Below are 25,811 nucleotides of genomic sequence, written 5' to 3' on the forward strand. Positions count from 1 at the left end.
TTTGTGTGGGGCTCCCTGCTTAGCAAGAAGCCTGCTTCTCCCTCTGGCAAATAAATAAATAAAATCTCTTAAAAAAAAAAAAAGGAATGTAGGTCAAAGGAAGGAGACACCACCTTTCCCTAATTGGTACTTAGGCCAAGGTTTAAGACTTAAGATTATGACTGGGTATTTAAATGAAGTAGGCTTTATCCTATTAGGAGGATCAGAGAATAAGAAACATTAACAATAAATTAGTTGGTGTTTTCCTGGTAATTAATGCTGAGGCATATTTCCACACTACTGTTCACTTCAGCATCTTGGCAAAGAATCCTATTTTCTGCTAAGCCCCCACTGCCTTAAAAAAATTTTTTATATGCTCAGTGTATACACAAAGACAAAAGAAAGCTTTTAATAATGTGCAATTTTATAATGCAAATTATTAAAAATAGAGAACAATGAAAAACAGTACTTAGCTCCCTCCTGCCATGAATCCAGGAGTTAGGATGTCAACTCAATATTAAAACCTAAAGCACACTGTGAACAGGACAGAGAATGAATGGTATTTCCTTCAACCTGGACATCGTGTAAAGTGGTAACACATTTATCCACATGATGCAAACAACGCTCACAACTCCTCTACCAAAAATCACCTTCAGCGCCACACTAGAAAATTAGTCCCATTCCTTTACTACCAGAACCCAACTTGACCCCTAAAATGTTTCCCTGGATTTGGTCCTGAATGACTTTGGATTGTTTCAAAACCTAAAAAACATCTTCACAAGATGAAGATTACTGACCATGAAGGATATTTAAAAGAATGGGCTACTAGTTCTCAAGGTCATTCCACAATAGAAGTTGCAAGCATTTTGCACATTCTTGGAAAAAGCATCTATACTACACTCTTTCAGAATCATAAATTCTGTCACTTTTAGGAAAAAAAAACTGCAGGGCTCTACATTCAGCCCGTTATCCTCAAAGGCAACAAAGGCAGCTATCACCAGCTCAGACTGCCACGCAGTTGCCATGTGCTGGGGCACTCTTCCCATTTCTCTCCTCTGGAACACCTTGTGCAGGAAAGCTACATGAAGTCACTGACAAGACTTAGAGCAATGTGTGGTAGGTGGGTTCTGTAGCTGAAGCTTGAGCAGTTTTCGAGCTGGAGAGGGGTCTAATTGTTGTGTGCTTCTCTTCCCTGCAGAGGAAAGACAAAAGTAAATTTCAATTGAATTCAAAATAACATTTATTGAAAACTTCTTGTATGGACAACTGTGCCAGACACTGAAGGGCATTACAATGACAAATAAGAGTCTCTGTCCTCAAGGAGATGGCAGTCCGGCAGGAAAGCCAGCTGCAACCACAACCATAATACAATGTAATGAGAAAATGAAGGTACATATAGCAAATAATTTAGGGCTGGAGGAGGCCAAGGAAAAGCAACAGGGAAGTAATGTCAGTGTCACTTAGTGGATTCTTGAAGAATGAAGAGGAAAACGGCAATGGATATTTAAAAGCTTGGATTTACTAAAACACAGTTTGTGGGGATTTAATTTTCCAATCTACTGTGTTCCTGTGGAATTCACATCTAGAAATTTCCCATCAACTTTGAGTACCCACAGCATAATAATTATGGTGAGGGGAGAAAAAGAAATCATCTCATACAGGCCTTATTTTCTGAGACCATATGCTTTGAAGGGTAGTTTGTATCTGAAGGGCTATCACATATAAAATAGCGCAAGCTCTAGTCCCCTGAAGACACACACTCACCGAGCTGTACTGACACCTTCTGGAGACACTGGGTACTTTCATCCATAAAAGCATGCAGCTGCCTCACTGACCCTTGCAGTTCATCCATCTGCACATGAAAAACAGCTGTGAGCTATAAGGGTCTGTGACTTCTTTGATGTTCCTCAAGAAAGGACAGGCAAGCTCCTGCTCAGGAGCTTTGCTTTGCTGTCTTTTCAACCTGGAAAGCTTGTGCCACACACTTTGTTTGCTCCTCCAGTTTCACACTGCACTTCTCCATGTTGCTCTATGGCCTGGGAGGCTGCCAAGCATAACCTCAAACAGGATTCCATGTCCTCTGGTGTCTGGGCAGGTTTAGCCAAGAGGGAGCCCAAGTGGGAGGGAGTTGAATGAAGTCAGGATATTTTTATGCAGGCTTGCTGGAAGGGTCGTCTTGAGTTAGTTTTGTCTCTCAACTAAAGGTCATGGCCCACTATATAACTTTCTTCCTCTGGTACCACAGTGACTGTTCTTCCCCTCCACCCTTCAGGCCTAGGGACAGTAAGAGTTCAGCTGCCTCTAAGCCCCAGGTTACTGCACTAATCCTTGTGGTTTCCTCAATACCTACACTTTATATATCACTCCTTCAATTAACCTTTATCAAGTGCATCTACTTTCTGTTGATACTTGGGAGTGATACAATACCATTCTCCCAAATGTCCTCAGGGCTCACTTCCTCATTTCTTTCAAGTGTTTGTTAAAATGGCACCTTAGGGGGCACCTAGGTGGTTCAGTCAGTTAAGCATCTGCCTTCGGCTCAGGTCATGATCCCAGGGATCGAACCCTGTGTTGGGCTCCCTGCTCAGCGGGGAGCCTGCTTCTCGCTCTCCCTCTGCCTGCAGCTCCCCTTGCTTGTGCTCTTTCTCTGTCAAATGAATAAATAAAATATGAGCCAACTCACCACCAACTCCATATAATCAAAGACTTTGTTTTGGTTCTGCAATATCTTCTGGTAGTCAGGCTTTGTATTAAGTACTTCACTCTGGGAAGATCCAAGATATGTTGCAGGTTCCACTTCAACTTCAGTAACTTTGGTTTCAGCTGATCCTCTGGAAGGAAAAAAAAGAACAAAAGAGCGTTCAAGGAATTTTTTTTAAAGGGTTTTTAATTATTTATTTATTTGAGAGAGAGACAGAGAGCACAAGCAGAGGGGAGAGGGAGAAGCAGAATCCCCACTGAGCAGGGACCTGACACAGGGCTTGATCCCAGGACCTTGAGATCATGACCTGAGCCAAAGGCAGATGCTTAACAGACTGAGCCAGCCAGGCGCCCCTCAAGGAATTTTTATCATCATTTTCTGGGGGAAGATATGTAAGACAACCTAGGGGAAAAAATCGCCATTAAGGCTTTATTAACCTGAACCAATATTCTTCCACTCTACTGTAGGCGTAGGCTTTCTTATTAATAAGGGGGTCTGAAACGATTATTCTAGTGTCAATATATTTATAACACTGGGCTCCAGGAAATGCTAGAACCTTCAGCTCAGTTGACTCCACCTAACAGTAAGGTCCATTTACAAAAAGGACTATAGGTGGGGTATGGTAAAGCCAAAGCTTGCTTTCCTGAAATCCATATCTATGATCTTTTCCAAAAAATGCTGGGCCACTTCAATTATCTGAAATAACTGAATATGATGGAGAGTTCATGAAAACTGAGGACTCTTTAACAACAACCACTCCCAAAATTTCCTGACTGCCAGACCCTGCTAAACACGTTCCATTTCACCTCACTTTACACTCACAACAACCCAATGAGGTGGGTACTAATATTATCCCCGTTTTCAAGAGGAACTTCAAGCTTAGAGATTAAGTAGCTTGCCCAAGGTCACAAAATGAAGGCATAATTAGTATTTTAACAGAGACACTCTGCTTCCAGAAGCATTCCTCTTAACCAATAAGCTATGCCACATCAAAAGTTCTTATTCTGAAACTTTCATCTTATACTTTACCTATCTTCATAAACAGAACATGTAAGGGGCAAATAAAGTAACTGGTAACCATCAGTGCCTAGACTGCGGTTTTCAAACCATGTTCCTGAAAGCACCTCCTTACAAAGAGGCCACTTCTGCAGTTAGGGTTTTAGCTAACATTAAATATTTGGGTTTCTAGCTGAGATACTGTTGGGGAAAAAAAAGCTTAAAATCACTGGCTTAGATGGCCAACTAAATCAAAGTCTAGCACTTTCCCACTTTTTATGCCTTTAGGACCCAAAGATCCTCTCTCTCCTATACACCCTCTTTCATCACCCCCTTCCATGTCTTTGCATCTCCACGAAGGACCTGGCCAGGGTTCTCTCCCATACCTGCAGCTTAAAGGCCACATGCAAACTGATGTACCCTGACCAAGATTTTGGCCCAAGCCCGGGTGCCCCGGTACAGGGCAGAGATGGGCCTGTCTCCTCCAGGATGTGGGAAAGCAGCCAAGGACACAGAACAGAAGCAATTCTGTTCTTTGACTGAAAATAGTGACACCCACTCTCCCTCCCTTTCCCCCAACTCTCCATTTATAGTTCTAGAGTGCTAATACACATTTTATAGAGCTTTGATGAGCTGATTGGCCTATGAGAAAGGATTCATCTTTCAATTTGTGCTAATAGAACTGAAATCAATTCAAATCAAATTCCACAAGATAAAAAGATAGCTTCCCATTTCCAATCATGGAGCTAACCTGGATATGATCTCTTCAGCCTCCTTCTGGTAGTACTGCAAGAGCTGATCCCAAGACTGACGTTCTAAAGAAAATCTATAGAATCAGGAAAAAAATAATCAGTTACTTTTTGATCATCTCATTCTGAATCACTGAGGGCAACAATAAGTACATCAGGTGTCTACTCTCCTTCTAAGATGTGAATAAAAAGGTCATTAAAGGATTAGAAAGCCCAACTGATTCAGAGGATGTTAATTTAATCAAATCAAACATGAGTTCTTAAAATCAAATTAACATCCTTATTCCCTAGACTCCATTCTATGAAACTGGCTATCAGTAAAGCCCACAAGATCCCAATATGCAGCTTTCTAAATTCCAGTGTTGACACACTAGTACTGAGACTCTGAATGGAATGTTTACTATTAATTTTTTCCAGACCTAGTTATTTTCCCCAGATGAATTTAGATTTTCCAACAAAAGATCACTCATTTTCACTTACTTTGTTATGTATTCCTTCATTTCAGCCACTGATGTTTCCAGAGACAAATCTGATGATTTTCTGGAACACAGATAGGACTGTAAGATCAATATAAATCTTTCAAAAGCCCTTGCTTTTAATAGGATGCCTTACAAAATTTTAATGGCAGTAAAAGATATTCAGAATTCATCTTTCAACAAATATTAATCCTTGAGGTCTCTCTCACTTTTGCACTAGATAACAATTTCCTCAGTGGTCTCTTTATTTTCCATTTCTCTCATCGATTCCAATTCACCTATAGCGAGATTACCCTTCCCTAAAATATTCCTTAATTTTGTTTTCCTTGCCTAAAACTCCGTGACTCTTGACTGCACTCAGAATAAAAGTCAAAACTCTTCAACCTGGCACTTTAGGCTGTTTTGGCTCCAACCAGCTCATTAACTTTGATTCCAATTGTTTCCTTTCACCTATTCTGCCCCATATAATCTCACTCAGCCCCACCCTCAAACATCTGGAGTTTTCTATCTCCAAACTTTTGTTCACATCATTTTTTAAAAAATATTTATTTATTTATTTATTTGCGAGAGAGAGAGAAAGCGTGAGTGGAGGAAGCAACAGAGGGAGAGAATATCCAAGCAGATTCTCGCTAAGCATGGAGCCTGACTTGGGGCTTGATCTCACTAGCCATGAGATCAGGACCTGAGCAGAATCCAAGAGTCAGACACTCAACTGACTGAGCTGCCCAGGTGCCCCTGGTGAACATTGTTTTTGTGTCTCTTCTTTTTGGGTCACCTTTTAAGGCCCAACAATACTTTTGTATGTGACACCTCTTCTTCCCACTCAAAATGATGCTATCAGTGGACAGGGATTATGTATATTTACACTAATGGCTCAGCTCAGTTGGGTAACTAATCCTGATGGAAAAGAAGCCCTGAAAATGCCAAAATTCTGCAGATGTACTCGGTACTCTACCTGGCAAAGACAAGCTAGTTGTGCCACCTTTCATGTTTCTCCATCAAGGCCTGTGACACAAAGCCTCTATCACCTCTGAGATGCAGCAGCTGGGACTTAAATACACTGCATTAAAAGAGATACTATGCTAAGCCAACATATTTTTCATCTCCTGGATAGTAATATTCTTTTTTTTTTTTTAAGATTTTATTTATTTATTTGACAGAGAGAGACACAGCGAGAGAAGGAACACAAGCAGGGGGAATGGGAGAGGGAGAAGCAGGCTTCCCGCGGAGCAGGGAGCCCGATGCAGGGCTTGATCCCAGGACCCTGGGATCATGACCTGAGCCGAAGGCAGACGCTTAACGACTGAGCCACCCAGGCGCCCCGGCAATGTTAATTCTAACAATCTGTGGGAAAGTAAACCTTTGTGAAGTCAAAACTAAAAAGTTTTATGAGGTAAGCCCAGGTGACATGATTTATTGCAAGGCAGGAGCTAGAGGGTTAGACCCTGCCCCTATAAAGGAACTACCAGTTTGGGGCTAGGATTTAAAAACTTCTAATATTCTTGCTTACCAACAGCTGAAGAACGTAAGTTTATCACCAACTTGCCTTGCTAGCAAATATCTGAACAATGCTTTTCCTCTCATCTTTCCATGGCTGGTTCCTTCCCACCACTCAGGTCTTACAGGTCTTCTCTGTACACTAACTAAAGTTGTATACACCCCCTTCAAGTTACTATCATAGTGACTGACTGCTTAGATCATCACTACCTGAAATCCTTATTTTCTACGTATTTGATTGTCTCTCCTGTTAAAATACTTAAGAAAGACCTTGCTTATTTATCATTTTATCTCCAGCATCTAGAAGAGCCTGATGTGTAGAAGATGCTGGATAAATGTTTGTTGAGTGAATAAGCAACTAATTATAATGAAAAGTCTTAATTCAATTATAATTTAGAACAGAAGGGGAACTGCACATACCCTTTTGAATCTTCAAAACATTTTTGTAGAGTTCCATTACCTTCCAGGCTCTCTGCAAAATGCTTCAATTCTTCAGAAAGAGAAGATGCTAGAGGGGGAAAAAAAAAAAGTACATTATAAAATAAATAGAATATGAATTTCCACAGCAAGCTGCTGACAAAGATATACCCAAGGTGGTCTCAGCTCTAGGGTCCCCTGTTACATTTTGGCCCTCTCACCTATTTAAAGAAGTAGTATAAATATGCAGAAATATTTTATCTTTGTTCTTTGGGTAGATATAGATAAAATGGAAGACAACTCCTCTTTATGACATTTATGATAGCGTTTTTTTTTTACTTGACTGGTGAAAACTAGTTAAAAGTTATATGTGCACTGACATTTCATTCTTTCAAGAAATTTCAACTGCTGGCACTGAAAGGAAGAACATATTACAGTAGTCAGGCAATAGGCAGGGGCGTAATGAAAAATGTTAAAGGAGAATAAAGAATTATGGGCATAAGGTAAAAACAGATCTCTGCTTCGACTTGGAAGAATCTACAGTTGCACTCAGGTGAGAAATGCAAAGAGGAAAGCAGATGTTAAACAGCTATCCTATCTACTCTAATTATGGTGATGGTCCAATGCCGAGATAAACAACAGCCTGAGTTCATATATTTTCCAGGTCTTTTAAGTGGGTAACACTGAATATTTCTGACCCTGGATGATTGTGTAGGTATACTGTAAATAGCTACTTCCTAGAAAGTTGAAAATGGATTCCTAAGAATATTTGTAACTTATATCACAGATGAACAGCTAATTTCCTTAACGTATAAAGAGTTCCTACAAACTGATGTAAAAAAGCCAACATCCCAATTTTCAAAAACAAAAAAGGAGCCTTTCCGGCGGTGCCGACCTCCCCACAAGAACATCCCCTCTTGAAGGACCTCGTCCACCCATCCCAGAAGAGAAAAGGAAACACAAGAAGTGCCTGGCGCAGAGCCCTAACTCCTATTTCATGGATGTGAAGTGCCCAGGATGCTACAAAATCACCACCGCCTTTAGCCATGCACAAAGAGGAGTTTTCTGTGTTGGCTGCGCCACTGTCCTTTGCCAGCCTACAGGAGGAAAAGCCAGACTTACAGAAGGATACTCCTTCAGACAGAAGCAGTGCTAAAAGCACCCTGCATCAAGATGAGGGGCAAACTATCCCAACCAACACATTTTGGATTAAAAAAAAATGAACAAAGGATACAATCAAACAATACACAGAAAATGAAGTACAAATGGCTCAAAAAAATATGAAAAAGTGCTTATCCTCTTTGAAAGAAAAAGGAACACAGATTAAAGCTAGAAAATACTTCTTATCACCTATCAAATAGTAAAAAATCTGAACTGCTTGGTAAAACTGTTAGGAGTGTGAAAAAAATAGGTACTCGCATATATTGCTGGTAAGAGAATAAACTGATATAACCTTTCTGGAAGGCAATCTGGTAATTTCTCACATTTCATTTGATCTATGTAATTCCAATTCTAGAAATTTATTTTTACTTGTGTATGTGCCAAAAGACTTGTGTAAAAAGGTATTCATGACCCTATTCATTATAATAGCCAAAGACTGGAAACAACCCTAAAAGCCCATCAGTAAAGAACTGGTTAAATCATATATGGAACATTTATAAAATGAAATGTCATATGGCTACTAAAATGTCAAGACAGTTCTGTATGTGCAATATGGAACAACATGCAAGACAAACTGGTTTAAAAAAAAAAGACAAGGGGCGCCTGGGTGGCTCAGTCAGTTAAGTGTCTGCCCTTGGCTCAGGTCATGATCCCAGGGTATCAGGATTGAGCCCCCTGTCAGGCTCCCTGCTCAGTGGGAGAGTCTACTTCTCCCCTTCCCTCTGCCTCTAACCACTGCTTGTGCTCTCTCCCTTGCTCGCTCTCTCTCTCTCTCTCTCTCTCTCAAACAAACAACAAATAAGACAAGGGGCGCCTGCGTGGTGTCTGACTCTTGGTTTCAAGTCAGGTCATGATCTCATGGTCATGAGATAAGCCCCGCATCAGGCTCCTCACTCAGCACGGAGTCTGCCTGAGTTTCTCTCTCTCATCTTTTGCCCCTCCCCCACCCACCCTCTCTAAAATTAGTAAATAAATCTTAAAAAAAAAAAGACAAGGTAAAGAACAATGCAGAGAGTATATGTTTATTTGGTATTCATGTAAAAATGTTGGTAAAGATCTCTGTAAAATGCAGTAAGATCTCTGTAATAATCAACAGGAAGCTGGTGGCTGTGGTGGCCTCTGCAGAGAGGAGTTGGACTGGCTTGGGGTGGGAGGCAGGCTTACGTCTCACTTTTATACCTTCTGAATGGCATAAGCATATACTCTTACTTTTTTAAACATAACTTTAAAATATAGAGGGGGGCTGGTTTTGTGAGGCAGCAGCTCCTATAAATGGAGGTCCTGAAAGTGGGGCTTCAACTGACCTAAACAGAAGGTAAAGCCAAAGGCCAAAGCTTGCTCATCTGTTCTTAGCAACTTACCTTTGGCTCTAAAACTTTCAAGACTGAAGCCCTCAGTGTCCTTTAGGAAAGGTTCAAGTTTCTGAACAGAGAACTAAATAAAGGAAAGCATTTTCAGTACAACCAAGATTTTCCAGGCCAGTCCCCAGTTCATGTAATTTCATGATGTTTAATCAACATGAAAGTAAACATGATTTAATTTTTATACCTAAGATTTTTTCCTATAAACAAATAAGTAGATCAGGAAAAATCTCTTTGCTCAGACTATACATTTTGATTTTTGGTTCAGAGAAACATGGTCATTTAATTAACACAAATGACTTATCTAAACTGATGTAAATCACAAGTTAGCCATATAATTTCCACTCGGTATGTAGTCAGACCTTAAATGTCTGCTTTAACTTAGATATTGACCTTCACCCACTTTAAATTCTCATCATTTGCTGCCAATGGGCAATCTATACTAGACTGAGGAAATCTCTGTCAGCTGCTTCAGTTAGCACCAGAACCAGTGGGATTGGTAGAGAGACTAGTCCAGAGAGAAATCAGCTGCTGCTGGGATTAAATCTGGCTTTTAAATTAATCCCACCTAGAGAGAAGCATCTTTTAATCTTAACTGATACATTACACAATACTGATCTCTTTTTGGGGCTGTCACAGTAACAGTTTAAAAAAAAAGAAAAAGAAAAAGAAAGCATTTCTCAATTCCAAGATTCTTACCTGGAAACTGGAAAGCAGGAGAGCAACAAGCCGTTTGCTTTCTGTTAAGTTGGCACTGATGGATCTGCTGAGCTCTAACATAAAATATCACCACATGTAAGGAGCTAGATACTAATACAGTTAGCAAAGTAAAAAAAACTGAAAATTGTCCTCCCTCCTGATGGGGTCTAACTTCAGATAAGAACGCGTAGGCAGCCTTTTCTACTTAAAAGGAGAATTTATATAGACTATATATAATTTTTTTAGACTCACCAAAAAATGAAATTTACCTATTTATATGTACTAACTTTAAAATGTTATTAAGAACCTTTTATGGATTACATTAAAATCTTATCTATTAGGGGTGCCCAGATGGCTCAGTTGGTTGAGTGTTCAACTCCTGATTTTGGCTCAGGTCAGGATCTCAGAGTAGTGAGATCAAGTCCTGCAACTGGCTTCCTGCTCAGCCGGAAGTCGGCTTGAGTTTCTCTCCCTCTGCCCCTGCCCCAGCTCATGTGCGAGCTCTCTCTCTTTCAAATAAATAATTAAATCCTTAAAAAAAAATAACATCAAAAATAGTAAAAACAATGTAACTTTAAAAATCATTTAACTTGTTTTTGATGTTTTATTTTCAACATTCAAGGAAAGGAAATGGGAACATTCGGGCATCTTTAGGACAGGCACTGCAGTGTGGTGTTTTTTTTTTTTTCTCAGGTAGGCTCCATGCCCAATGTGGGGTTTACACTCAGGACCCTGAGACCCTGAGATCAAGAGTTCCATGCTTGGGGCACCTGGGTGGCTCAGTTGGTTAAGCATCTATCTTCGGCTCAGGTCAGGATCTCAGGGTCCTGGGATGGAGCCCCACGTAGGGCTCCCTGCCCAGCGGGGGGACTGCCTCTCCCTCCTCCCCCCGACTCCTGCTCTGTTTCTGCCTCTCCCTCTTTCAAATAAATAAAATCTTATTAAAAAAAAAGAGTCACATGCTCTACCGAGTAAGTCAGCCAAGTGCTCCTGCAGTGTGCTTTAAACACACTGTCTTATAAATTATGAGCTCCATTTTACAGATGGGAAAACCGAAGCTCAGAGGGCAGATAACTTGCCGGAGGCCAGATATTGGTGGAGCCAGAATTCAATCCCAAGACTGCCACCAAAAAATGTGTATTTTCCCACTAAGAGCCATACTGCCTCTCTATAATGACCTAATAATAACATTAATAGTAATTTGTTAAACACTTGCTACATAAAAGGCATTTCATTAAATGCTATGCACACTTCATTAAAACCGAAGGCAAGTAGCTTATCAATTCCATTTTACAAAGGAGGACACTGAGGCACAAAGGCTAGATGATAGGTAACTTGCCCAAGGTCACATGGTGAGTCCCCCTGAATTGGAGTGGGATTTTACATAATTATGCCACTGAATCCTCAAACGACTACAAGATGTAGATACTGTTTTTTTTAATTATGTCCAACTAAAAACATCAATTATTACACAGCAAAGAAAGTTTGCTCTGACAATTTGAGATACATATATTTTTGTCCCCCAGCTTCAGCTGGCTGTGTTTTTAGTTCTTTTGCCTCCTAATTATTTCTCATTGCTGTTAGTATAGAAAAACAGGATACCTTCTGCCTATAACCAAAGAAACCTGGCAAGTGGCCAGGAATAGCCAGGAGATAACCAATCTTACTACATCAGTGATTTTCTGTTATACAGAATTTTTAGGTCCACAGGCCCTGGAACAGAGATAAAGGTAGGGGTAACCTTAGGGAATTGCTTCTGTTTTCTTGGCACACCTACAGAGTAAAGTGCATGAGCACAATTGTGGCAGCAGTATGCTAAATGGCTATTTTTACCCAGATTTCCTTCTATACATTAGGCCATCTGGAAGTGAGCTAATATCTTTAAAATAATCACAATAGCTTAACACTGGAGCTATTTACTTACTATATGCCAAGAACTGGGTTATATATCAATTCATTTAATTCTCACACAACCCTGTAAAATAGGTATTATTTCATCCCATTTACTGATAAGGACTGTAAGGCAAAGGAGCTTAAGTAATCTCCTCAAGGTTATACAACTAGTAAGTTCTTCCTGAAATGTGCTGGACTTTCCACATTAAATATTGTACTTCATTGCTTACTGAGATGTAATTATAAGTTCACACAAATCACATTCAAATACGGCATGTCTAAAACCTTAGTTTTCACCAAGATATTTTTACAGGCATCCTCCCTCTGAGATAGTTTCAGTTATAAAGCCTATAAGCAGGTAGCAACCCATCCACCTTCTGTTTTACTTTAGGAAATGACAGAAAGCCATACGAAATCTTTAATGCCTCTCATTCTAGCAGAGGTGAGAGTTGAACAATTGTAAACTAGAATTTCTGTTCATGGTGGAGATTACAATGGGCAGCTGTTAATATAATAGCAATCATACAGAACACTCACTAGGTGTTTGACATTAGTAATTAGGATCTTAGACTATCCCCCTTACAGATGAGGAAACTGAGGTTGACAGGGGTGACATGATTTGCTCAGTCACATAACAAGTAGCAGAGCCAAGTCATTCCTCCTCCATTCTTTCTGCCGTACCTCACTGCCTCTTATCTGAGCTGGAACTCCTGTCTTACGTACGCAGCACCCCACCTGTGATGCCCTGATGAAAGGCAGGCAGTGACTTCCGCCGGCTCATTTCTTTCATACTCGCTCGCCTCCAAGATCGACTCTTGTCTTGACGATCGGGAGATTGTTCTTGGGGGGACAAATGAAGGGACCTGGACTGAAGTCCTTCCTGGTGGCCGAGATCACAACTTCCCCCCATTTTAGGGCTAGAGCCAAGGTGAATTCTTCCCTCTGAAACGCCTTGAGTCATCTCCAGGGAGGCAGGTGATTTGCTACACACTTCCACAGGGATGGGATCTGATTCCAGTGGATGATCATGAGTCTTAGTTGTCACTGGTTCCTCTTCTAGCACTTGTTATGAAAAAGTCAAAATACAAAATCAAACCCACCACAACCATGCATCTGAGCAAAAAGGTGGAAAAAGAAAATGTATGCCCCAGATCATGGAAACAGTGAGGAAGCATCTCTGCAAATATGTGAATACGTGATTCCAAATCCACCAGAAGCCAGGAAAGCATTTGTGTATAGCTGAGAAATCTGAACCCAAGGCAAGAGGTCCTCAATTTTACTACAATACTTACTTTCTATCGTCTCCGATCTAATTATTGAAGTCATCCTGGATGAAAACCCTGAAAATAGGAAAACAAGGTGATCTGTTCTTCACATTTCAGCCTCAGTCTTGCTGGGGCTTTACTACCCCAGAAGAGACCTTGTGTTGTCCAGCCTTTCTGACCTGTCCATCTCTGCGCCATGAAATTCTACCTATACCTGACAAGGCCCAGCCCAGTCCCACCTCATCCACCTCCTCCAGAGACTATCAGACTATCATTATCTCCTGTGCTGAATTTCTACAGAACTCATCGTTAGAAATACTGATGTCTCGCTTAACACATACCCTCCTTTATTTCCCATGTAACTAGTCCCTCATGTCCTAGATGGCATTATGATCTACATGGTCTTCCAAACTAGAAAAATCACATCATCCTTTACTTCTTATGTTTAATCTCCCCAACCAAAGTCCTGTCCATCCTACCCCCGACAGTCTCTGGAAAACTTTTCTCCACTTCCAGTTCTTAGTTTAGTATGGGTCTCAGAACTTCCACCATCTGCCTCCCCTTCCCCAGCATAACCTTGCAGTCTCTCCACTAGTTTTCCAACATCCAGCACTGCTCCTCTCCAATCCATTCTTTAGACAGCAGCAGATCCTTCCAGTATATTCAACACCTTTCATTAACTACTCCTAACCTACCCATCCCTGCTCTCTCCTGCCACCCCCATTCCCTGCACCACTTTTGAATCTCTACATACACACTGCCTGTAAGACTTACTCAGCCTTCCCAACCTAGCTCAAATGAGAAGCTTTCAAACCACTTCTCTAGGCAAAGTTGGTTGCTCCACCCCTTAGTCTTCCTAGCACTGTAAAGTCTGTTTACAGGTCTGTCCCTAGTGGCTGTCACAGACAACTGACTGCAAGGCAAGGAAGGACATGATTGAGGCGTCTCTGCATCTTCCATGCTTACCCCTCCCTCCCAGCAAAAATCTGTATGAGGGGGAGAGACTCTAAATGAAAAATGAATATATAGGGAGGGACAGCGTAGGAAAGGTAACAGAACAAGGGTGGGTAGGTCAAGGATCTAGATCCCCACAGTAGGGCTGTATCACAGATTCAAGCCTGGATAATAACAGCAACAAATGTCATTTGTTAAGCTGCTTGTTAAGCGCTTATTATATGCCAGGATCTATGTATGTACGCAAGCGTTTTATTTGCATCATTATCTCATTATCCCACTGAATCCTTTCCACAGCTCTGTAAATACTATCATTAATTCCTCCCCGCAGATAGGGTTCAGAGGACCAAAAGCCCGGCCCACTGGGGACAGCCCGTGGGTGCGGATGCAGAGGTGAAATTCGAACCCAGGCCTGTGACCCACCCCCCCAGCCCTCAAACACCGTTCTGCACAGGCCCCGAGCGAGAGGCGCGGCCCGCCCTTGGGATTCCTCTCACCCGGAGGAGGTCGCAGCGCTCCAGTTCCCCCAGTCCCCTCTGTCTGGGGGGCAACGACCGGTCTGGGCTGGGCCGAGAGGTCCGACGCCAAGGAGGCTGGTGTGGAGATGAGCCGAACTGCGTCCACGGAGAGATCTGCGACTTCCTGACCTCCGGACGACGCCAGTCCAGCCCACAGCCTCCGTCTCGGAGATACAAGCCAGCAAATCACTCTCTGCGGCCAAGAGTCGCGCTTCGACGTCCTGCGCCACTGCGGCCGCTCTTCACGGGCCTGGGGCGCCGTCAGCTATCTGCGACACTAAAGCTCCCGCGGCTTCTGAAAGTCCCGCCAACTAAGGGCGCCTGCGCAGTTGGCAGCCTGCCGGATCCATGCACGCATGCGCAGAACGCCGGCCGCCTTCGAGGCGCATGCGTAAACTTGTCTTCAACCTCTTGCCATCCGCCCGCCCCAGCCCCCCTTGTCCAAGTCCTTACTGGTCCCGACCCGGCCACGTAAACTATTTCCGCAGCTATGCCACGCCCGCGGGGGGAGTCCCCTCCTCCGGATTCCACCTCATCTTGTCTTTCGCGCTGGACGCGCTCAGAGTCGATTGGAGATGGGGAGGCAGAGGCCCAGAGAGGTACTTGCCAAAGGAATATAGTGGATCACGGGGCATCTGATGCCCTGCCGCGTCGTTAGGCCATGGTCCCCACCCCACGTTTATATTAACTGCAAAAACGTGGGCCGTGTCTTTCCCAGGGCAGAATGGAGCTCTGTACTCCCTTTGTTTTATTCTATCCCACTCCTGCTCTAGCACTTTCCTTCTGTGACCCCTTCAATATTGGCAAAGTTCAAGAACTCTTCTGTGCAGCCTCATTGCAGGCCACCCCCTGCCCAAACTGCTTGCAGCTCCTCTGCCCACCCCTATTGCTTCTTCCCTCTGCTCCTTTGCTCAAGCCGTTCCCTTGGCCTGGGAAGCCCATTCCAGCTTTTTCCTGCAAAAAAAGCCTCAGCTGAGGATTCATCTCAGCCTCCTCTGAGGCTCCAGACCGAAAACTGTGTTCCCAGAAGCCCAACCGTGTCTACTCCACTATCCCTTGCTGGCATGGGAGCCTGCAGAGAGCAGGCTGCTTCTTCAGCACCTAGCATGATGCCATGGAAATGTCCGCTTGCATAAGTGGTCCTTTCATTCAGATCTGAAACCAAATGTTGAATTATTAGCAGTCCAGAAAATCTGAAAGACGAGTCGGGGAGCCGCCACTGGAATGTGACTATTCATCCTTCCATAACAGCTGCGGTCCTTGGAAAGGTTTTCTGATGGGAGGTAGAAATCTGCCTTCCTGAAATTTTCCACTCTGTGGTTGCAGCCTGCTGGCTCTAATAGCCACCTGAAAGCAGAGCTTTGCTCTTGGTTCCCAGAATATCACTTTCTGGGGCTTAGTGGTACCCAGTTCCTTCTATGCCTGTCCCCCTCTTTCAACTCCTTGTTTGTCAATGTCCCAAGAACAGAACACAATATTCCCAGCCAGGGCTGGTCATCCTGAGGCACAGTGAGAATATTGCTTCATGGATTCCAGACCCAATACATCCTCTGTCCTTTCTCTGCTTTCAATTCTCCCATGGCTTCCTACGGTCTACAGGACGTGGACATTCCTTACCTCCTAAGGCACAGCATGATCTGACCCAGGCTTTTTCATCACTCCTCACTCCGGTGACATCCTGTGGGCTCCCCATTTCTGCTCTGCTCTGTACTAGGCTTTCATACGTGCACTCCCTCACCCTGGAGCCACCTCCTGTCAGTCTCCTGCCTATAATATGCCACTATCCCCTTCATTTATTCAACATCTCAACTTCAGGTGTCAGTTCAGATGTCCTGTGAAGTCTTCCAGTTCCTCCTGGCTCCCTGAACACCCTGGGTTCCCCCCTGCCATTGACATTTGCTTTCCTGTCTTCCAGGCCTATCTATTGCATTCTCAATGCCTAGCACAAACTTAGTTCTTGTTAGCCCCTCCACACACATCTCATCCCCGAGTAAAAAGAGAGAGGGAGGGAGAGAGAGATGTAGATTTTTCATAGGATAGCCAGCTTCCAAAGTGGTCCCCAATAATCTCTGCTTCCTGGTATTCATGCCCTGTGTGTTCCTCTCCCACACTGAGTAGAGCTGATCTGTATAACCAGTAAGATACTGCAGAAATGACTGTGTGATTTTCAAAGTTTAGTCATAAAAGACATTGTGACTTCTACCCTGCTTTCTTATAGATGACTTGCTCTAGGGCAAGCCAGCCGCCATGTTGTGAGGATACTCAAGCAGCGCTATGGTCTATGTGGAGAGGAACTGAGGCCTCCTCCTGCCAACACTGACTTGCCAGGCATATGAGTGAGCCACGTTGCAGATGGATCTTCTAGCCCAAGTCAAGCCTTCACATGACTGCAGCCTGATGTTTGACTACAACCTCTTTGAGACACCTAGCTCAGTCAGAACTACCTAGCTCCCAAATTCCTGATTGACAGCACCTGTGATCTAATAAATGTTTTGGGCCAATTAATTATAATGTAATAAATAACTGACCCATGTCTAAAGTGCACTCTTTTTTCCCTCATGATACATTTGTAAAAGTTCTTTTTGTAGAAAGTTAACATTTTTGAACACTCTGCAGGTTTCTCAGTGGTCATATCACACTCCAAAGGAGACTCTGACGTGTAAGGAATCAGTATCCAGAACCCCTGGTGGCCTCTCCCAAGTGACCCCAAAGTAGCCAGCTGACTGTGACATTCCCAGGGCTCCCGCCTTCCCAAGCAACTGGGCTGTGTGTGTGTGGGGGGGGTAAAGTCAGGTTTCAAATCTGATGGGGACCCCACCCACCCTGCAAGAGAAATCAGAGAGGAGGCCAAATCCATGGAAACTGTGCATATGACATACTTTATTTCCAATCTACAACCATTAAAAACCTTTTGTAAGTTTACACTGTACAGTTATTCTCATGTCTGAAATAAGACACGGGCAGGGAGAGCTGGAGGATTGGGCCAGTTGTCCTAGCACCCAATCCATCTTGGGAAGGAGCCTTTTGAAGACAAGTGGGGAAGAGAGAACAGTGGACAGGAGAGGCAGACAGTTTGGCCCAAGGATGGCCTTGGTCCCTTCCCTCCCGAGGGCCTTTCCCTGAGGGTCCCCTAGGGCCCAGGACCCTCACCAAGAAACCAGGCTGGGCAGGAAGGGTGGGGGGGGGGCTTCACAGTATTGGCAGGGGTTGGGGACGGGGGCCAAGATGAGAGGACAGTTTCTGGCTCTCTTCCTCAACTGCTGGGGGTTGGAGCTGGTTTTTGACACTGTCTACTTGTGTCTCCCTGGAGGTGGGAGGAGGAAGAGGAAGAGGAGCTAGGGATTTAGGAGTCTTTCCTTGAGGAGTTAGTTTTCTTACTACTTGAAGAGAGGTCATGAGCCTGTGGTGAGGTTTCCAAGGGATACATGGTCAGGGTCTTTATCTCCTGCCCTCCCCCTCTCCCCCAGGACTCCCACCTGCTGCCTGGCTAGCACAACCCTACACGGCCTTTTGAGAGCAGAACTGGAACCAAGCCAGAGGCAGGGAAAGGAAAACTGTAGCCTTTTCCCTGCCCTCCAGCGTCCAGGAAAAGGACATAGTTGTTTTTTTTTTGGCAGGGAGGGGTGGGCAGGGAGCATTCCCAATCTCTCAGGCATCCAGATGAGGCTGGGATTTTCCAGTTGTTCTTGGTCTGGGCCAGCCTCAGTCCCTCACCAGGCCGCATGGATTGCTATGTAGATCAGCAGTTGGCCAAGTCCTGTTATATGAGAATCACCTGGAGGGCTTGTTAAACCCCAGCTTGTCGGGCCCCACACCAGAATTTCTAATTCTGCAGGTCTTGGGTAGGGCCAGCACTCTGCATTTCTGTCAAGTTCCCAGGTGATGCTCCAGATGCTTTGAGAACCTCCAGGCACCTCATCCTCAGCAACTCGGTGTCCTGAGGCAGTGACAGGGAGCTGGGCCACGGCTGGCAAGGCCCAACCTTAGAGGCACCAAAATACCCGGAAAGCTGCTGGAAACAGTCTTGTGGTGAGCCCCCTGTGCGGAGAAGTAAACTAAGGCACAGAGATCAGAGGCAGAGTAGAGAGAGGAGCCAGGATACCAGGGTCCAGTGGAGAGAGGATGGTGATGTAGGATCCCAAAACACAAGGGGTGTTCTGGGGCCCTAGGGGTAATCCTGGTGCTCATCATAAAAATCACAGAATGGGGAGGCTCACAGAACCAGCCAGAGATCTTCCCAGACTTGGGCAGGGTCTCCAGATTCCCGGCTGAGGTTCTTCTTCCCAGGAGCAGTTTGAGTTGGTATCCGAATGGAGTGTGACAACACATCCAGGCCCTGACTACCTCGACCCTTCAAGGATGCTTCGAGGAAACCAGAGCTCCTTCCTTTAGGGCCTGAGGCCCCGTGGGCTGGTAAAGGGCAGGAAGGGAGGGAAACAGGGCTGACGGGATAAACGAGGGTCCAAGGAGGGTGAGGGAAGAGTAGCAGGTACTGGGGAGGAGCCCTGGTCCGGGGAATGCAGGCCCAGCACTATGTCCCCTTTGGTTTTTGGGTCTGTGGACTTCGCGAACTTCAAACACTGTTGAGAGGGGTAAGGGGTAAAGCCAGGACAAGCTGTTCTGGAGGCAGCGAGGCCCAGGGGAGAGCAGAGAGGATGGTGGGTGTCAAACGGACAGACCAATGGATGAATGACCTAGGGACAGAAGAACACAAGCCAGGCTGCATCTTCTTTACAAACAAGGCTAGGCAGGACTGGGTAGGGTACAGGAGCCCAGAAGGAGGGATTCAAGCCCTGCACCCCACAACAGTTGACAGTGATGGGGTCCTGACGTTGGGGACAGAGAAGATAATGTGGTTCAACAGTGGACCTAGGAGACGTCCTGCTGGGCTGGGAGGTCGCTGGGGCCAAGCCCAGTGAGAAGGGCTGGCAAGGCTGATGCTCTCTGAGGTGTTGGAAAGGTGCCTCCTTTAGTGTGAGAAAATGCAAAATAAATAAAACAAAACCCAGGAAACACCACCAGCTATGACAGCAAACGTCGGAGTCGGGCAACCAAAGACGCAGGTGCTTCCGGGACAGGACGGGAGTGGGAGCCCGAGGGGGCAGGGAGGGGTTGCTGAGGTAGCAGGGAAGTCCATGGCAGGGAGCGGAGCTGGAGAGGCTGTTCTGGGAGGGCTGAGGGATGGGTGCTAAAGCAAGCTTGGGACTTGAGAAAAACCTGGCTACGTACGGGTCAGGGCGACTTGGTATGTTGGTGAGAACTGGCCGAGAAAAGGAGGCAGGAGGAGGGGAAGCTTTGGAGGACGATGGTTAACAGAGGAGGATGGGTGGGGGGAGGGGAGCGAACAGACTGAGCCCAGAGAGAGGAAGGGGCTCGACCAAGAGGACGGAATGGCAGAGTGGGGTCTCATTCACCACTGGGGATGCGGGATCTGCTAGGAGTCAGGAAACCAGCATTCTGGTCTTGACTGTGCCTTTAGTTTACTGTGGGTTTACTTGGGTGAGCCACTCTCTTCTCTGGGCCCAATTTTTCATTTAAAAAGGTGAGGAAGTTTGACACAAAAGTCCAGATATTGTGTGATTCCATTTATATGACCTACCTAGGTGAGGGAAATTCATAGAAACAGAAAGTGGAGTAGAGGTTACCAGGGACTTGGGGAGGGGGCGATTTATTGTTCAGCGGGTACAGGGTTTCAGCCTGGGTGATTAAAAAGTTCTAGGAATGGTTAGTGGTGATGGTTGCATGGTTTCAAGTCTGGGTTAGGTAGTGAGTGGCATATTCTGGGTGTCCTGTACCCACAAAAAAAAGTCCCCAGTGGGGCAGTGGGTTTACACAGCAAGCAGGACCGAGTTGGGCTGGGGGATCCGATGGACCCAGGTCCTAGTCTAGGTTCGATGACTTCCCAGTTAGGTGACTCTGGGATGAGCCCTGCACCTCAGTCTCCTGATCTGCACTAACCCCTGTCCTGCCAAGGCTTCCTCCCAGAGCTGTCCCTGAAAGGTCTGAAGCAGATGTGGGATAGGGGAGCAATTTCTAGATAGCAGAGTACTCTAGGCGGGGTGTGCAGGGGATGATTATTAGTATGAGTGAAGAGGTAGTGGGAGCCTGGGGGTGCTGGTGAGGTTGGAAGGTGGGGGACATTCTGGATGGGAGGGGAGAGGGAGGAAGAGCCTGGAAGCTGGGTGGGCAAGAGGAGAACAGGCTGGGTGATGAAACCATGAAAGGTGCATAGGGGTGGGTATGATGGAACCACGTGACAGTCAGCATGTGGGAGGGTGAAGTCTTTGGGTCCCTGACTTTGTCAGCTGGGGAAGCAGCTGGGAGAGGAGCGTCCCTGGGAAGACCAAGAGGTGGGATCTATTTCGAGTTCAGGGAAAGCAAGACGTCTTGGAGGTATTTTTAATTTGGTCAGCCTTTGGTGGGGAATGACCTGGGAGGGAAAGAGGGGGACAGGAATTGGACACAGATGCCTTGTGCACACAAGATCTAGGAGCCACTGATGTGCCAAAGTGGTCTGATTTTCATTTCAAATACAGACATCATTGCCCCCAGGAGGGTCAAGTTTGGCTCTGGGAAGAGGTCGGACATAAGAAACGTGAGGTTGTCCAGTTCAGGGTCAACCGGGGCAACTGGCCCCCCACTTCCCCCCCACCAACTGGTGCCGACACGACAGATCCAAGCCCAGTGATCTGCAGGGCGTTAGGACCCCAGGGTTCCTTGGGACCTTGGTTGGAGAGAGTGGAGATGGTGGAAAAGGAAGAAGAATAGAGGAGGTCAGGGAGAAAGAAGAGGAGGAAGGGCTGGGAGTCCAGTGGTGGAGGAGAAGTAGGAAGGGGAGAAAGGGAAGAAGGGCAGCGTTCCTTCCTGGGACCCCCCGTGCTCCAGGGGAATCCCCACTGTGGGGCAGGCAGTTTTCTGCTTTGGGAATGTTACCAAGACTTAAAAGGCATTTGAAGAAACAAACAAACTTAGAGATTACATTCCAAAAGAGTAGAGAGTTTTTACAAACCAACCCCCCCACCCCAAAAAAGAAAACACAACCAGTTACTAATTAAAATGCTAAAAATCAAACCAAACCAGTATTTACACATAACATTTTCAACCCCATCGAGCCCCACGTCCAGAGGCTTCTGTAGGAACAGTGATGAGTGGCCTTGCACAGTGGAATGCAGGAAGTAGACACTCAAGGACTTCACTGAAAACCAAGATCCGGAGCCTCTGACAGCAGCTGGGGGCCGGGTGGCCAGGTGCCGAGACAAGAAAAGTGTAAGGACAGCGTTGGACGAGGGTGATGGTAAGGCTGAGCGGTCCGTAGGCCTCAGGTCTCACGAGGATTTCTCCCCAAGGCTGGGAGTGAAGCCTCCCTGGCCCTCCATAGCTTGGGGAGGTGGCAGAAGGCCTCTGGTGGCATGTGGCCTGGTGTGAGTCCCCTCACCTGGAGATAACCTTGTAGGGACCCCCTGACCTTTTGAGTGGGAGCAGTAGCATCCCGGGGCGGGGGACTGGCCCATGGCTCCCGTGGCCAGCCTGCTCTGCCCACACAAGTCACTATGGCATGAGCAAGGACCTGATCAGACTGCCATGACCCTCGCATTATGCCTGTAGGGAATGGAGATGAAGGACTTTGGGTAACTTGTCCAGGTGACCCTGAAAGGGCAGAACTAGGAGCAGGTGGGATTGTAGATGTGTCTCCTGAGTCCTGGGGGCAAACTCACAAAGCTGCTGGCTTTTGGTCTTCCTGCATTCCACAGACAAGCTGCTTCATTCTGGTATTTCCACTCTGGGCCCCCAGCCAACGGCAGGGGGTTCACGTGTGGCAGGCGTGTGTGCAACCGACACGGGTTCACTGGTGGCACCAAGGGAGAGGCCATCTGAGGCCTTTCCCGCCAAACTGCAGTACGTCCGATGGCTCAGGCAGCTCACGTGGGACGTGGGGAAGCGCAGGCAGCGGAGCTGGGGCCGGAAGAGGGGCCAAGAGAGGCCATAAGGCTAAGGAAAGAGGCTGGTGAGAAGGCTGGCAGGTGGTGAGAGCTGAGGCAGGCTGGCAGGTACTCTCAGGTCCATGTGCAAAGCTGCAATAAACAACATTCTCGAAGTTCAGTCCTGTTTTCCTGTGAGTTCTCACTTGGGGAACTTGGAGAGATCTCCATGCTCTTGATAGAACCTTAGTAATCTGGGTTTGACTCATAAAAAAAAAAAAAAAAGGTTTCAGAGGGAGGAGCAAAATGAGAGGGCAGATGGAGAATGTTTGGGAAGTGGGGATGTCGGCCCAGCCCCCCACCCTGTCAGCCAGGGTTTGCAGACTGACTGCTGGGGGCTGGCCAAGTACCAGTGAGTGAAAAGCAGTGCTCTGAGGCCAGATGGTCAGCAGAATTGGGGAGCAAGCTGCCGGGCTTGTCAGCTGGGGAAGCAGACTAAACTTGACCAGGAGACCCAAGCTCAGCGGCCGAGCTGCCTCGTCTGCGTGGGGGAACCCCATGCCTGCTCATTGTGTTAGAAGCCTCACTTTGTCCCAGTGGCAAAAATACATGTCTCGACCTCCAATAAATTACCTTAGGGACTTTGGGGTAAATTAAATTATTAAAATAAAGTAAAACCACCTTAAATATTTATAGTAAGAAAAATTCAAATAAACAACCGAGGCAAGAAATGTGTTTCCAGGCCCCCATCCACTGCCGTGTCCTGGGGTCACCGGCCTCTGGGAGTGCTCCTTGGCCTGGCGTGGCCAACTGGGAGTCTCTCATTGGGAATAGCTTTGCCCTCCACCAGCCACAGGATGTAAACGCAGTGGAGATGTGGCGCCCCTCCAGGGTGTTGGGAAAAGAGACCCCAGCGATCAAGGCAGTGGGCATTTAGGCATTTATCTGTGCACCAGGTCTTGAAACTGACTCTACCTATTTCTGTCCTGGGAAGGTTGGTGCCCCCCCAAATCACCTTGACGAGGGAGGCAGTTCCAGTGGCTACCCAACCCGGAGCCCCACACGTTTCCACCTCATTCTCCAGTCCTTGCTGCATCCAGGCTACGGGCAGGGAGATCCAGCACCCCAGGATTCCAGGCCGATAACCTGGCCCTGGCTACTGCCCTATCATACCCGCTGGGCCACAGCGATCCAGAGCAGCGGGGCTGAGAGGAGGAAGCAGTGGAGGGAAGGAAGGGATGGGGATGATGCCCAGCTCAGCTCCACCAGGAACCCCACGTTCTTGTAATCGGTGTTTCCTCCCCATGAAGGAGGACATGGTTGGCAGGGAACATCTGTGAATGCTTTTCCCTGAGGAGCATGGCCACAAGTGTATCCTTTCCTTGGCTCTTCTGAGAAGTGGCTGTGGGCAGAACCAGGCGAAGCTCTCCGAACGGACTGCTCCCAAGGGATCCCTCTGGAGCCACCTCCGAAGCCTAGGTATGGTCTTTCTCCCACCGACTGCCTTCCCCTGGGAAGTCCGGGATCACCACCCAGCCAGTCAGCAGGAGACCCCGCTTTACCTGGATGGGAAAGCTGTTCTCTGGCAGTGGTGTAGCTGCTGTTCATCCAGAGCAAGACGATGCTGAGCACACGGGCCCCTTGCCTCGGCTCCTCCTTGTGGGTTCCCTTCGGAAATCCAGGAAATGGGCTGGTTGAGGTGGGGAGCCCGGCTGCTCTGTCACTCGCTGGGGGGAGCTGCCCTCTCCTCCCCACCCCAGCCGGACTCTGAAGGGTGCAGCCGGCACTTGGAAGGAGAGTGGCGGAGGGCAGAGCGGGATGGCCGGGCGAAGCAGGAGGTGAGAGACTGGGTGCTACAGTCACAAACAGCATCCTAGGAGAAGGGAGGAGGAAATCAGGAGGAGCCAAGAGGCAATGACCGCCCAGGGGCTGCGTGGTTGCCCGGGCAAGGAATTGGGACTCAGCGTGCCTGGGGACCAGTTCCCAGGGGCTATGGCCCCTCTCTTGACCAATTTTTTAAAATTGTCTTTCTCCTCTTAGAATAATAAATATTCATAAATAACATCCCAGAATGTAATGAATTCTGGGATATACAGAGAAGTGGACATTGTCCATCAAAGATAAATTCTCAACATTGCACAAGCATACATTTATCAAAATGACATCATCTTGTCCATCAAAGATAAATTCTCAACATTGCACAAGCATACATTTATCAAAATGACATCATCTCCTACTGCCTCTTTCATAACTGCAAAACAAACACTTTTCTGTCACTATGTATACCTAGATTTCCTTCTTTTTAGTGGCTATATACTACTCTACTGAATGGAAATACCTTAATTTATTTATCCAATTCATGTTTTACGTGCATTTTAGGCAGTTTCTCATTTCTTACTATTATCAACACACCACCAATAATGGTTAAAAGTGCTGCTATAGAACTAGATTGCTTGGTTGAAATCCCAGCCCTGCCACTTACCAGCTGTGTGACCCTGGGTAAGTTACTTAACCTCTCTGAACCTTTATTTCCTTCTAAGATAAGGACATGATACCTTTCTCAAAATTGTTGTGAGGTTCAAATAAAAAATGATATGCAAAGCATTTGGCATAGGGCCTATTAAGTATTCAGTAAATGTTAGCAATTTTTATTAATAATGCCATACATTTATTGATACAATGTTCTCCCACCTCTGTGAATATTTCCATAGGATACGTTCCTAGAAGAACTACTGGGTCAATGGGTAACATGCACATTTTACATACTGAAAAAAATTTGGATCAACTTTAAAATCAACATTCAGGGGCGCCTGGGTGGCTCAGTCGTTAAGCGTTAAGACCTAAGCTTTCGGCTCAGGTCGTGATCCCAGGGTCCTGGGATCGAGTCCCACATCAGGCTGCCTGCTCGGCGGGAAGCCTGCTTCTCCCTCTCCCACTCCCCCTGCTTGTGTTCCCTCTCTCTCTCTGTTTCTCCCTGTCAAATAAATAAAATCTTAAAAAAATAAATAAAATAAAATCAACATTCAAAATACAGCCAGCTTGTATACTTGTCTCTTTTATGTACATGGTTCTATGGGTGTGATGGTTAATTTTCTGTGTCAACTTGACTGAGCCACAGGGTGCCCAGATATCTGGTCACACATTATCCTGAGAGTTTCTGTGAGGTTGCTTTTGGATGAGATTAACATTTAAATCAGTAAGCAGACTGCCCTCTAGAATGTGGGTG

At 46.0% G+C, this 25,811-nt stretch overlaps 2 protein-coding genes and 1 pseudogene across 7 annotated transcripts in view; 1 reads left to right on the top strand and 2 right to left on the bottom strand.

The window, feature by feature from the left end:
• Nucleotides 1-107: 107 nt before the first annotated feature.
• On the bottom strand, nt 108-15,072 carry DSN1 (DSN1 component of MIS12 kinetochore complex). Of its 3 annotated transcripts, XM_027623934.2 has the most exons (11): nt 14,646-15,072; nt 13,222-13,269; nt 12,665-12,991; nt 10,037-10,110; nt 9,338-9,410; nt 6,819-6,906; nt 4,906-4,965; nt 4,428-4,502; nt 2,663-2,810; nt 1,744-1,831; nt 108-1,171 (listed from the first exon to the last, which is right to left on the bottom strand). In XM_027623934.2, exons 2-11 carry the CDS (start codon nt 13,253-13,255, stop codon nt 1,068-1,070), a joined length of 1,071 nt encoding a protein of 356 aa, XP_027479735.1. In that variant the 5' UTR covers nt 13,256-13,269; nt 14,646-15,072; the 3' UTR covers nt 108-1,067. The 3 variants fall into 3 exon arrangements, with proteins under 3 accessions (XP_027479735.1, XP_027479737.1, XP_027479736.1); XM_027623936.2 differs by lacking the exon at nt 12,665-12,991; XM_027623935.2 differs by lacking the exon at nt 13,222-13,269 and having other exon boundaries at nt 109-1,171.
• On the top strand, nt 7,394-7,971 carry LOC113937444 (annotated as a pseudogene).
• Nucleotides 15,073-17,529: 2,457 nt separating the features above from the next.
• The window catches only part of SOGA1 (suppressor of glucose, autophagy associated 1), a 68,889-nt gene continuing 60,607 nt past the window's right edge, over nt 17,530-25,811 (bottom strand). For 3 of the 4 annotated variants that reach the window (XM_027621589.2, XM_027621588.2, XM_027621590.2), the window contains one exon: nt 17,530-24,458. In XM_027621589.2, coding sequence (XP_027477390.2) covers nt 24,306-24,458 — 153 coding nt within the window. In that variant the 3' untranslated portion in view covers nt 17,530-24,305. The remainder of the gene's footprint in view (nt 24,459-25,811) is intronic. The other variant, XR_003524608.2, reaches the window with a different exon arrangement.

Source organism: Zalophus californianus, chromosome 8 (genome assembly GCF_009762305.2).
Source record: "Zalophus californianus isolate mZalCal1 chromosome 8, mZalCal1.pri.v2, whole genome shotgun sequence".
Lineage (NCBI taxonomy): Eukaryota > Metazoa > Chordata > Mammalia > Carnivora > Otariidae > Zalophus > Zalophus californianus.

Coding starts and splice junctions, on each gene's coding strand:
- DSN1 (XM_027623934.2), bottom strand. CDS start 13,255: ATGACTTCAATAATTAGATCGGAGACGATAGAAA. Junction 9,411..10,036: donor TCCTGCTTTCCAGTTTCCAG/GTAAGAATCTTG, acceptor TCCTTTATTTAG/TTCTCTGTTCAGAAACTTGA. Junction 4,966..6,818: donor TGTTTTGAAGATTCAAAAGG/GTATGTGCAGTT, acceptor TCTGTGTTCCAG/AAAATCATCAGATTTGTCTC.